This window comes from Chelonia mydas, chromosome 3, assembly GCF_015237465.2.
Source record: "Chelonia mydas isolate rCheMyd1 chromosome 3, rCheMyd1.pri.v2, whole genome shotgun sequence".
In the NCBI taxonomy this organism is placed as follows: domain Eukaryota; kingdom Metazoa; phylum Chordata; order Testudines; family Cheloniidae; genus Chelonia; species Chelonia mydas.
In genome coordinates, this window is record NC_057851.1 from 3,451,835 (window position 1) to 3,465,775 (window position 13,941).

At 47.4% G+C, this 13,941-nt stretch overlaps 1 protein-coding gene across 1 annotated transcript in view; it reads left to right on the forward strand.

Moving 5' to 3' along the window:
• Positions 1 to 456: 456 nt before the first annotated feature.
• The window catches only part of SELENOI (selenoprotein I), a 64,828-nt gene continuing 51,343 nt past the window's right edge, over positions 457 to 13,941 (forward strand). The window contains exon 1 of the mRNA XM_037893741.2: positions 457 to 785. Within this exon, the coding sequence (XP_037749669.1) occupies positions 729 to 785 (57 nt within the window). The 5' untranslated portion in view covers positions 457 to 728. The remainder of the gene's footprint in view (positions 786 to 13,941) is intronic.

Genomic DNA, 13,941 nt, shown 5'->3' on the forward strand with positions numbered 1-13,941 from the left:
CCTGATTTCATTCCTACATGCCCGAGCAATATTTTTATACTCATCCCTGGTCATACGTCCAACCTTCCACTTCATCTAGTCCAACCCCCTGCTCCAAGCAGGACCAATCCCCAATTTTTGACCCATATCCCTAAATGGCCCCCTCAAGGATTGAACTCACAACCCTGGGTTTAGCAGGCGAAAGCTCAAACCACTGAGCTATCCCTCCCCCAGCCCAGCAGGGTCCCAGGCGCACAGCCCCCGGGCGCTACAGCACTGCAAGTCTCAGGGCTGGCTGCATTCGCCGGTGTCTGGCGCCAGGCAGGCTGGGCTGGCCGCAGGGGACCCCCACCACCCTTTCGCTAGGCTGCCTGGGATTCTGCCCCCATTGGCCCCCTTGCACCAAGGAGCTCCCCTCTCCCCCTGTAGGGGGCAGCCTTGCCAGGCCCCAAGGTGACCCTGCCTCCACCCTGCCTCAGGGCCACCTGCTGCATGGCTGGGAGGTGCCACGTGATCACAGGCAGGGCCTGCCCCTGCCTGTCCCAAGATGGCGGCAGCGGGAGGGCCGACGCGGTGACGTCAGCAGGCACGCCAGGTGGGCTGATGCCGAGCCCGGGGAGGGCCTGAGCGTGATTCGGGAGGCGGCTACGGCAGCCGACGGGGGACAAGTCAGGTCCGCTCCGCGCCGCTAGTCCCCTCGCGGCTGCTGCTGTCAGACCGGCCGCTTCCTCGCTCGCCCCGCCGCCGCCATGGCCGGCTACGAGTACGTGACCCCCGAGCAGCTGGCCGGCTTCGACAAGTACAAGGTGCCTGAGGGCTGGAGGGGGCGTGCGGGGAGCCCCGGAGGTGATGGGGCGGGGGGGGTTCTGTGTGGGGAGCCGCGGGGGGGGGGGTTCATGGGGCGGGGGGGGTTCCTGTGTGGGGAGCCCCGGGGGGAGGTTCGTGGGGCGGGGGGGGTTCCTGTGTGGGGAGCCCCGGGGGGGGGTTCGTGGGGCGGGGGGGGTTCCTGTGTGGGGAGCCCCGGGGGGGGGTTCGTGGGGCGGGGGGGGGGTTCCTGTGTGGGGAGCCCCGGGGGGGGGTTCGTGGGGGCGGGGGGGGTTCCTGTGTGGGGAGCCCCGGGCGGGGGGTTCGTGGGGCGGGGGGGGTTCCTGTGTGGGGAGCCCCGGGCGGGGGGGGCCTTTCCCGAGGCAACGTGCCTCAGGCGGCGGCCCGGCCCCTCCCCCCGCCGACGCACCCCGGGGCGCCGTGACAGGCGGGAGGCGCCCCGGGCACGCGCGCGGTGGGGGGTGTCGGTGCCCGCAGCGTGCACGGCGCCTTCCCCGGCCCCGCCGCCGCCCCGCCTGCCCAGGGGCGGGTGCTGGCTCCCCGCGCCCGGCTCGCGCCCCGCCCGGCCCCTGCGGCTGCCGCCGGAGATCCGGGGCGGCCCCGGGCGCGGGGCCCCGCGGCCGCGTGGAGCCGGCTGGAGCCGGCGCGGGGTGAGGTGCGATCCTCCGTCTGATCCGGGGGGCACGTGCCTCTGCATGAAGCCGGCCAAGCGTGATAGCCGCAGCCGGCTCCTCTGCCGTCCCCTGGAAGGCTCTTCCCGTGTATAACGCTGAGGGTGGGATTAAAGTATAATGGAGCCCACGGGAAAAGCTTTCACCTTGGTCGTGGTTGGGGCTGCTCTGCTCCTTTTAAACGGGTGTGGTTTTTTGTTTTTGTTTTTGTTTTTGAAAAAAAAAAAGCTTTTGCTGCCTGACCCTCACTTTCCATGCAATCTTTTCCCAGGCTGAGAAAATCCTTCTCTTTCTAATCCAGGGGTTTGCAAACTGGCGGTTGGGACCCCTCAAGGGGTCCCAAGGTTATTACATGGGGGGGTCGCGAGCAGTCAGCCTCCACCCCAAACTCCGCTTTGCCTCCAACATGTATAATGGTGTTAAATATATAAAAGCGTGCTTTTAATTTATAAGGGTGGGTCGCACTCAGAGGCTTGCTGTGTGAAAGGGGTCACCAGTACAAAAGTTTGAGAACTGCTGGTCTAATCAGACTCATTTGGGCAGCAGCAGCTTTTGTAACATGACTGAGTCAACTAGGGGTGACACAGGATGGGGTTCTCGCACTATGTTCTGAATACAGCGGGTGTCTACACCTGGCTGTTTGTGTTCCAGTGTTGTTGACTGGGCTTGTGGCTTCCCACAGTAGGAGTGTACTGTCAGCTTGGTGCATGGGGTCTGTTAATGGGAGTTGTGGGACTAGAGCTGTGTTCGGCTGCAAATACCTTTATGGCTTCAACCATGATAAATACGTGGGTGCACGTTGCTGTTTATTGTGCAAAACTGATGGATGTTCTTATACAGAAGCTGATCCTCTGCTGTAGATAATACAGCTTAAAATGTGTGGGAACAATGCGTAAGTCTATATCGATGAAACCTATTTAAGGAAATGATTGTAAATACAAGTAGACTTTTTGGGGGTATCCAAATTTCAGGATACAGAAGCAGATGTTGTACCAAAACTTGTGGTCCCTTTTATAACGTTTTAGGGACACTTGACATAAGAATCATATTAAAATAATATTTTCTTTATCTGTGGTACTAATAAAACTTCACTCAGATCAAAATAACTTTAAAAATTGGATTTTTTTTTTATAATTGATATTCACGCCCCAGCTCCCCCCATCAATAGTGAAACTAGACTCGTTAACTTCACCTTCTGCTTAGTTTCCCTGTCTGTTCTCCTCTACTAGCATGGTATTATATCCCATTTAGGTTTTTTTATACAGCACTTATCACCATGGTATCTGAGCACCTTCAGGAGTTAAACCTAGTGATTAATACCAGTCAAGTGGGGTTCCTCTGTTCCTCACACAAGGGGAATGATTGTGTATGGATGCCTTTCCAAACCCATGGCACGTCGGGTTAATTGAAAAGCAAGAGGGAAGAACTGTGCTTTGTGCATGGGCTGGAAATGGTGGATAAGGGAGCGAGTGCCACAGTCTTGGGCCATCCCTTGTAAGAGCCAGGTCTCCTGAGCAAACCAGCAGCAGAGGACTCTTGTGCTCAAAGACCAGAATTGCTCTATGTATTGTAGGTACTTACATGGCTTCCATTATCCTAGCAATTGCTTATTTAGTCTCACCATACCATGTGGAAAGAGGAGTGTTCTTATCTCCATTTTACAGATTAGGAACTGGGATAGACTGGTTTAAATCACTTGGTTTAAAAAAAAAAATAAAAAAAAATCAAGTCCTGTTCAGGCTTTGAAAATTTGTGTTAATGCAACTTTATATTAAAATTTATTTGTTACCCTACCACTGGGGCATTTTTTAAACAGCATTTAAAATGTATCTTCCTTGAATCTTCTAAAGCTGATATAGGCAAAAACCACAAGATTGAAAATGTAGCCCATTATCCTGCAAATACTTATTTAAGCAGACATGTAGCATTAATCATATGAATAGTCTCTGACTTCCTTGGGACTGCGCTCATGCATAAGTGTTTGCAGCTGAAGGGGCTAAAATTGTGTCTTTATCTTAATTCCTCAGGGCTCCCATTCCTATAGATTATGTCCCACAACCTTGAAATGTATTTGTCTTCATAACACTCCTCTGAGGTAGGGAAGTGCAGGGTAAAATGGAGATAATGATTCACTTCCCCAAGTTTGGAAGTTAGTGGCTGAAAACCAACTGGAAAACTGCATAGAACAGATGGCTACCTTTTTTTTTTTTTTTTTTTTGCTGTTCTCTCCCAACCCTCCTGGCCAGTGCTGTCTGTTGAGAGAGCAAATTCTTGGGTGGATATGGTGCCCACCTCAGTGATGCAGACAGTGGGACCTCAGTCTTGATTGGGCCTTTGGACACTACAGCACCTCCAATCACAGTAAATTTGAGTGGAGGTGGCAGAAGAAATGTGGCCTACTTTTTTTTTAATCTTATTTCTAACTTCTGATTCTGCATATGTATCTCAGCATCCCATCTTGTGACACGTGTCAGTGTGCAAATTATTTCTGCTACTGAAAGGATGGAGGTTTGGAATCCAAAGTAAAGGTTTCTTGTTCAAGGTCATCTGCAAGCCCAATGCTAATTTTGCTGTATGTAAAATTCTATGAAGTGCAGCCTTGTATTATTAAAGATGGCAAAGAAACCTGAAAAGTCTGAAGGATATAATATGGGGTCTGCTCAAGCACACTCATTTATTGCCTCCAGCATCCAGAGTACTATCTTGAAGGAAGTATTCTCTTTAAAACTTTCTGCCATTGAAAGGAGAATAGTTGTGTATGTACGATTCTCCAGTGGTACACAAGCTTACCAGCAAACAGTTGTTTAACAATAAGCATTGTTGTTCGGGGCCATGGGCGTACTTGGTGCTTCACAGTGATTGTAGACAAGGGCTCTGCCATAAGGTACTTAATCTGGTTCCCTCCAATACTTTAGGGACGTATACAATGGGTGCAGGCTAAGAAGTGATCTCAATGTGTACTCCAAATAGGGTGGATAGGTAAGAAAACACAAATTACTACTTCAGGTCTTCGTGTTGGGGAGGCTTGAAGGAAACCCAGCCCTTCCTGCAATAACGTATTCACTACTTAGTTACAGTAATGCTGATCTCTTATATAATGCATGTTTTTCATCCATAAGCCTCAAAGCAGTTTACGCAGGCAGTTGGTATACTTGTTCCCATTTTACAGATGGGGAAATTGGGCAAGTCATTTCCCTACGCTTCAAGGTCTCCCAGCAAAGAAATGGCAGAGCTGGAAATTGAACCTGAGTTGTCTGAGTCCCAGTCCTGTGCTCTGCCCAGGAGAGGGAAAAAACGACCCAAGCCCTCTTCTTGTCAGCAAAGAAGGAAGTGAGAAATATTGTAACTTTTTACTCGTGGGAGCTACTTGGATATTGCAGTGATGGGGCCATATAAGTACCTAGACAGGGAATGCTGGTCGCTGGCAGGCTCAAAAATGAAAGCATACTGAGGAGTTCACCCCTATGATTTTGGGGTGTAATCTTGGTAATTTTTAATAAGCCAAAAGCAAAAGTTGGTTCTTAAAAAATGCTACAGTGGGTGGCTTTTTATAGCATAACTATGGGTCATAAAATCTCCATCTTTAGCTTGCTTTTCTCTTGGAATTATCAATGACAAGTAGCTTTCTATTCATTCTCCTTCTACAGTCACCTCTTTCCTTATTCTTGAGACAAACAAAATAGTGCTGTGAATAAAGCATCCTAAGATTCAAAGTCTCACTATTAGTTATGTGAAAGCCTCATTCTGTTGTCTTGTAACACAGGTACCTTGGTTTTAGTTGCTTTGTAAAGATGCAAAGTCCTGCTGGTTGTTAGTCTCTATGACTCCAAGCCTCCAGCTTGCGAAGAGCTTGCAGATTCCTGATCTGTGATCTTCAGCTCAGGCTCTAGAAGAACACTAACACAGCTGCTACTCTGAAACCTGCTTATTTCAGTTAGTCTGTATCTGCAAAAAACAGGAGTACTTGTGGCACCTTAGAGACTAACAAATTTATTTGAGCACAAGCTTCCATGGGCTACAGCCCACTTCATCGGATGCATAGAATGGAACATACAGTAAGAAGATATGTATAAACACACACACGCGCACACACACAAAACATGAAAAGGTGGAGTAAGAGACTAATTAATCAAGATGAGCTATTATCAGCAGGAGAAAAAAACTTTTGTAGTGATAATCAAGATGGGCCATTTAGACAGTTGACGAGAAGGTGTGAGGATACTTAACATGGGGAAATAGATTCAATATGTGTAATGACCCAGCCACTCCCAGTCTCTATTCAAACCCAAGTTAATGGTATCTAGTTTGCATATTAATTCAAGCTCAGCAGTTTCTCTTTGGAGTCTGTTTTTGAAGCTTTTCTGTTGCAAAATTGCCACCTTTAAATCTGTTACTGGGTGGCCAGAGAGGTTGAAGTGTTCTCCTACGGGTTTTTGAATGTTATGATTCCTGATGTCAGATTTGTGTCCATTTATTCTTTTGCATAGAGACGGTCTGGTTTGGCCAATGTACAAGGCAGAGGGGCATTGCTGGCACATGATGGCATATATCACACTGGTAGATGTTCAGGTTAACGAGCCTCTGATAGTGTGGCTGATGTGATTGGGCACTATGATGGTGTCCCCTGAATAGATCTGTGGACAGAGTTGACATCAGGCTTTGTTGCAAGGATAGGTTCCTGGGTTAGTGTTTTTGTTGTATGGTTGCTGGAGAGTATTTGCTTCAGGTTGGGGGGCTGTCTGTAAGCGAGGACTAGTCTGTCTCCCAAGATCTGTGAGAGTGAGGGATCATTCTTCAGGATAGGCTGTAGATCTTTGATGATGCGTTGGAGAGGTTTATGTTGGGGGCTGAAGGTGACAGCTAGTGGCGTTCTGTTATTTTCTTTGTTGTGCCTGTCCTGTAGAAGGTGACTTCTGGGTACTCTTTTGGCTCTGTCAATCTGTTTTTTCACTTCAGCAGGTGGGTATTGTAGTTTTAAGAATGCTTGATAGAGATCCTGTAAGTGTTTGTCTCTGTCTGAGGGGTTGGAGCAAATGCGGTTGTATGTTAGAGCTTGGCTGTAGACAATGGATTGTGTGGTGTGTCCTGGATGGAAACTGGAGGCATGTAGGTAGGCATAGCAGTCAGTAGGTTTCCGGTGTAGGGTGGTGTTTATGTGACCTTCGCTTATTAGCCCAGTAGTGTCCAGGAAATGGACCGCTTGTGTGGATTGGTCTAGGCTGAGGTTGATGGTAGGATGGAAATTGTTGAAATCATGGTGGAATTCCTCAAGGGCTTCTTTTCCATGGGCCCAGATGTAATAAGCAGGAAGTTCTGCATGTACAGATGCTGCAGGCAGAATTAGATATTATGCATCAGGAAGTGCTGATTTTTCTGGAATCTCCCAGTTGCTATATGGCATATGGAGACTCAGTACTATCCTCCCACTGAGGATCTGTTATAAACAGGAAGGTAATACTGAGATCTGGGCAGGAGGCATTAGTCTATCTTAAGCATTTCTAATGTGCTTATTATGATATCTGTTACGTACGGTAACAATGAATTTGCCCATAAGAGAGCGTATTCATAGTCTTTCTTTGCTGCAGCTGGTGTTACTTAGATTCCTCCATCTTCTGCTTCTCATTCTTCCCCTCCCCCATGAGAAATAACTGTTCTTTAAACCATATTATTGGGGAAGGTGGAGAAAAAGGGGTTGGAGGGGTATCTTGCTTCATGCTTTGAAAATAAATGGGCCTGGTCTCATTCTGGTCTGGTCTGGTTAGGAGCTGCAGTCAAAGGATCTCTGCAGAGCTTCACTCTGAGCAGATTCATCTGCAGCAGTATTCCTGTCAAGCACAATTGCCTTGTGGTATGAAACTGTGAGGTGGCTCACCAGAAGAGAGGCTTTACCCCAACCAAGTCTTCACAGATTAGACACATAGTATGGATGGAAAGCATGGCATGGTTAGAATTTATTTAGAATTTACTTCTAAGACCTAATTAAAAACATTGGCCTGATCAAAACCAACCAGTGCAGAGAGAGCCATATCTTAGGCTGCACCCATGTGCTTAATTGATCTTGCATGTGAATATGCTATAGGCAGCTGTGAAACATCTGCATTACTTTGGTAGTATTGAGTAAGTTGACTTGTGCTGAATGTTCTAGCTACAGCACCTCTACTGTGACACAGTGCACCAGGTACTAGACGTCCAACTATTCTGTTGATTTTTTTAATAGCATGTTAATGGGTGACAGTAGCAAAAATGATGTGGTTGAAGTGTGCTGGGTGGATGTGGCAAACAAACTGCTCCTAGAGGCCTGTTACTATATTGGACAAATCAAGTGGTGTTTGCAACCCTCTTTGTCATTACACTTCACACTTTCTAGGTTCTTCTGGTCTCCAGAGTGCTTTTTAGATATTTTCTGGCTTTCTTCCCACGCAAACTTGGGCTGCTGATTTCTTAGCATTGGCTTCAGAATGTGCTCTGTTCCAGTCCTGAGCACTCCAGAATTCTCCAGGAGTCTGTAGACTAAGAATAATGTGTTCTCCATCATGTAGAATGCTGCTGTCATGAATTAATTGAAAGTGTCTGTGGCACACTCTCAGCTGCTGTTTCTGAAAACACAAGCTCCTCAGAAAATTAGGATTTGCTTTTCAGAATACTGATAGGGCTTAGTGTGCATTACTGACTGACTACAGGGTCTCATTTTTAAAAACTACCCCCCCCCCCCCCCCCGCCCCAAGTTAAAAATGACTTCTTTATTTCTCCAACTCGGAGGACTTTCCAGTGCTTTTCAGTTAGTGCTAACAACTTGCATATCAGGTTTGAAGCCAAAGCAGTTGAATGGCCAGTTCCTACCACTCCCACGAAAATAGTCTGCATTCTTTTTCATTCTCCCTCAAGATGGAAGCCGTGGGTGTGTGGAGAAGGGGAAGCTTTGGCAGGATGCTCTTGAATCTCAGAGAGTGAGTTTAGTTAATCTCTGGAAAAATGGTGTAAGCATTTTAAAATACTGCAGTGTTGGTTTTTAAAGCGGAGTGGGGCATATAACGAATGCTGCCAGACCTTTACAGCATTACTAATCGTCCTGCCTGTTACAACGATTGTAGGATAGAGTGACTGGTATCTGCCAACACACGTTATTTTTCTTATGTCCTTGTTGAAGGTCTAAACCTGTTTCCTAATAGATCTGCTGTGACATGTGCTACGGTATCTGTTACAGTCTTGTCGGACAGCGCAAGGTAGCTTTCTGAAATTTAGCCTGGGATAGCACGTTGCTCTCTGCTCCTTTTGGGTACCAAGTTTTTGAAATACGTGTCCAGTGTCTTCAACGTGGCCCTATTGAACAGTGAACTTCCACAGCAGGCCAAATGACTGGCCTGTTACAGATATGCTATACCTCCAGGGCGGGAAAAGGGTTGTCTACATTACCGGCTGGATCGACAGGCAGCGATTGATCCAGTGGGGGTCGATTTATCGCGTCTAGTCTAGACACGATAAATCAACCGCCGAGTGCTCTCCTGACTCTGGTACTGCACCAGGGCGAGAGATGCAGGCGGAGTTGACGGGGGAGCGTTGAAGACACCGCAGTAAGTATATCTAAGTACGTTGACTTCAGCTATGTTATTCACGTAGCTGAAGTTGCGTAACTTAGATCGATTTCTCGCCCCGCCCCTCCCCTCCCCCCCTCCCCGCCAGTGTAGACCAGGCCTCAAATTGCTGTTGCTGACTGTAATGGGTGTGTAGGTAGGCCTACACAAGAGAGGACAATTTACTGTTTGTGCTGAGAGCTTTACAGGGAAGATGGCCAAAGATGTATCTGAACTCCGAGTAATTTACAGATGTAACTCACAGCACCTGGTACCCAGCATGTGATTTAGCTCTTTCTGTGCCAACAGTTGGTATCACTCTATCTGTAGTAATGTTCTGGGGTTGAAGACTGCAGCCTTCTCTGTCCTGTGACGACGTTCTTGGGCAGCTAACTACCCTGTTCCTTGTTTTTCATTTGATCGACCAGATAATTTTTGCCCCTCTCATAAATCTGAGTTCTGATTTTGGGTGACCTGAATTGAATGTGAAAAATCCTCTGCTAGTGAGTGAGTAGCTTTCCCTTGCTAGAGTTGGTAGCTAAGCCACCAATTTCTGCAGAATATAAACTTTCATCTAATTAAATTATAACTAGCCCTAATGGCTGTGACGTTAACCTCTGGTGTAATTACACTGTTGTCGTTCTACTGGCATAACTCCCAGCGTAGACGTTCTTATTCCAGAATTAGTGCTTCTTTCTGGTTTAGTTTAAGTTGCTAAGAATGTTCACACAGGGATTTATGCTGGTGTACCTCGTGGTCTGCTAATACAAATAACAATAGCAATCTATAAATGATATGTTAGGCTGGTATAAGTGTATAAGTGTACAGATAACCTTTTCTGTTTAGACAAGCTCTGAGCATGAAGAAAGTTGGTTCTGCCAAGGAGAGGCACTGGAGCCACAAGCAGCAGCAGTGTGAAATCAGGACATCTGGTCAGTTTTTCTGCTGCTATTTAGAAACCTGTGGGCAGCTGTGAAGCTGTCAAGAATAGTCCATTTCACACTAGTGCTCCTTAGGGATGCTGCGTGGAGCTATGGAATTAGGCACAGCAGTTACTCACAGGGTACTGAGGGAGAGGGGTGGAAACTACCCCCCATGTCTGCAGCAGCCGTTCAGACACCTGATAACCGGAGGATATGAAAGAGGATGCCTCCAAGTAGAGTCCATGCCAAAATCCATATGCCCTCCCCAGTAGGTGTTTGGGGGGCGGGGTGAAAGCTGGGCTACTCAGCAGAGTCTTGCCCTAGCACCTCCCTGCTGGAGCCCCCACCTTCTTCATTTTACATTTCTGCCTCTGGGCTAGTAGGTTGGGTCCTCCAGCTGTTAGGTGTCTGGTAAATTTTCAAGCCCCACACATGACGTGTGTCTTGTAGAGTGTCTCTGCATTGCTCTGAAAGGGTGAAGGGCTAGCATGAGTTGTGTGCTTGTCATGAGTACTTCCTCTAGCCTATATGCAAAAACATAAAACAGGGCTGGCTTTGTTTGTCCCTCGCTTTCAGAGCTGGCATTTAGATTCTTGTCGATTTGGGGTTTTGGGAGCTTCTGATGAAGAGATTAGGTGACGTTCATCATTTAAACAGAAGGATAAACAGGTGAGAGAGTATCCATGTTGGTAGAAGACACACCCTCCTGTCACAGAGGAGCCTTCCTAGCATGGGGTGATTTTATCTGGCTGTGTGACTCACGTTAGACTTTGCATTGTGGTTTCCTGCTCACCAGATCAAGAGCTACCTATAGCACTCTTACTTCCGGGGAGTTTACTTTGTGTCGTTCAACAGCCACAACTTCCAGCTACTTAAGAACGGATGGACTTGGAAGGGAGATCATTTGCTCCTCCTCCAGGAGGAGAATGGATTTAGCATGGCCCTCAGAGTAACAAAGGTATACAATCTTCACTGCAGAGTTAATGCAGGTTGGCTTAGCTCAGGTGTAAGCGGCTGTAGTCGAGTGTGTCCACTCCACTGCATCCACGCTAGTGCTTTACTGGGTCGTGTGAGGCGGTAGGACTTCTGGGGGGATATCCCAAGGTTCTAAGCACTACAGAAATCTGAGCTGCTCAGACTCCTTCTCAGTGAATTGTGGGAGAACTTGACTGTCCTTTTGAGCACCCAGGGAGCAGGAGAGATGGAACAATCGGACGGCATTAGCAGGATTTACCAACCCTAGTATAAGCAATGCTTGGGCTTTAGCCTATATCCCCGTATTTGCTGGCTAGGCAGCCCCACCATGCTCCAGTGAGACATCTGTGTGTGGATGGGAGCTGGGCTAGGGGCAACACCCAGAAAGGAGTCAGAGTTAACTTTGCAGCAAAGATATAGTCCTAAAGGGATGCTGGAAAAATGATTGCCACACTTGCAAAAGAATATTTTTTCAATTGTTATTTTATCCAAGGCTAGCAGCTCATGAAGAGTGGGTCTCCTCCTGTACACTCCCTCTGCTGCATAGTTGTTAGTGCATGAGATGCTCTGATCTCATGAAGTGTCCTTCGTCTCATAAGGCATTTAAGTCAGGAAATTACTGTAAGGAATTGGCCATGTCAGCTTCACATGGAGGTTCCCAGAAGGATGCATTGTAATAGGGAAAATGACCTGTGTTCTGTTGGCAGGTAGGAGAAATTAACACTCTGATCAACACACATGTTGAGTCTTTCTGATGGGATTAAAACTACGACAACAGCCTGTGACTGTTTTGTATCTCTGCTACAATAAATCCCATTATCAATGTTCTCTGCTGACTAACACTTGGTGCTTGACCTGCTGGGACTACTTGAAAAAGTACTTCAGCTCATTATAGAAATCTAAGTATTGTTTCCAGTCCCTGGCTCAGAAAATGGTTACACAATTAGGCCTTGCCCAGTTGACTTGGCTCAGTGTACCACTATACTGTGTTGCTTTTCAGGAGTCTCAAGACTTTGCTTTGTGTAGGATACCTGTAAAGAATGCTGTTTAACTGTTGTTTGCCCACACCTCTGCTAATGGAGAATGACTCAGAGTGAGCTGTAGCAGGGCTGGGAGGGGTGAACACACACAGTACAGCCCCAGCCTTGTCTGTACAACAGCATCTGTCTGCTTCAGATAAAGGCATTGCTTGAATTACAAGAGAATCTTCCCGCAGTTCCTGGCTCCTGCTGAAATCTTTCCTTGTGTTTGCTTTGGTAGATTTGTTTAAAAGAAGGTTCTGACTGTTTCCTCTTTGCATAATGTAATGAGCTTCTCTTCTCTCACGTGGAATTCTCAAGTGTTTTTTCTGGTTTTAAAAAAGAATTGACTCTGTGCAGAGGGTGCACTCGGTACTGTACTGTCCCTGCCCATAAGAGCTAATTAAGGCCTTGTCTACAGGGGAAGTTCGATCTAAGCTACGCAATTTGGGTTACGTGAATAGTGTAACTCAAATCGACATAGCTTAGATCTACTCTACCGTGGGGTCCACACTACTCAGTGTCAACGGGAGATGCTCTCCCACCGACTCCCCCTACTCCTCTTGATCCGGTGGAGTGCAGGAGTCGACCAGAGAGTGAGCTGCGGTTGATTTAGCAGGTCTTCACTAGACCCGCTAAATCAACTACCGATGCATCGATCGCCGCTCATGATCCCCCAGTAAGTGTAGACAAGCCCGAACAGTTCAGTATGTACTGGGAGACTCAGAGGAAGGTCGTGACTTACGGCATTTCCTCTTTCGCCTCTGTCTCTCTTTCCTTCAGCGTTTAAAAACTCTACCCCTGCTAACTGGAGTTGCGGCTAGCAAGGGATGTGAAGGGTAACAAGAAGGGTTTCTACAAATATGTTAGCAACAAGAAAAAGGTCAGGGAAAGTGTGGGCCTCTTACTGAATGGGGGAGGCAACCTAGTGACCAGCTTTTTCCACATCAATGAAGTACTCAATGCTTTTTTTGCCTCAGTCTTCACAGACAAGGTCCCAGACTGCTGCACTGGGCAGCACAGTATGGGGAGGAGATGAGCAGCCCTCCGTGGTGAAAGAACAGGTTAAGGGCTATTTAGAAAAGCTGGACATACACAAGTCCATGGGACTGAATGCAATGCATCCGAGGGTGCTGAGGGAGTTGGCTGCTGTGATTGCAGAGCCATTGGCTATTATCTCTGAAAACTCATGGCGACCGGGGAAGGTCCCAGATGATTGCCTATCTTTAAAAAAGGGAAGAAGGAGAATCCAGGGGAACTACAGACCAGTCAGCCTCACCTCAGTCCCTGGAAAAATCATGGAGCAGCTTCTTAAGGAAGCCATTTTGAAGCACTTGGAGAAGAGGGAGGTGATCAGGAACAGTCAGCATGGATTCACCAAGAGCAAGTCATGCCTGACCAACCTGATTGCCTTCTATGATGAGATAACTGGCTCTGTGTATATGGGGAAAGCGGTGGACATGATATATCTTGACTTTAGCAAAGCTTTTGATATGGTCTCCGACAATATTCTTACCGGCAAGTTAAAGAAGTATGGATTGGATGAATGGACTATAAGATGGATAGAAAGCTGGTTAGATCATTGGGTTTGATGGGTAGTGATCAACGGCTCGATGTCTAGTTGGCAGCTGGTATCAAGCAGAGTGCTCCAGGGGTTGGTCTTAGTGCTGGTTTTGTTCAACATCTTCATTAATGACCTGGCTGATGGGATGGATTGCACCCTCAGCAAGTTCGCAGATGACACTAAGCTGGGGGAGAGGTTGATACACTGGAGGGTAAGGATAGAGTCCAGAGTGACCTAGACAAATTATAGAGGATTGGGCCAAAAGAAATCTGCTGAGGTTCAACAAGGACAAGTGCAGAGTCCTGCACGTAGGGCAGAAGAATCCCATGCACTGCTACAGGCTGGGGACTGACTGGCTAAGCGGCAATTCTGCAGAAAAGGACCTAGGGGTGACAGTGGACGAGAAGCTGGATA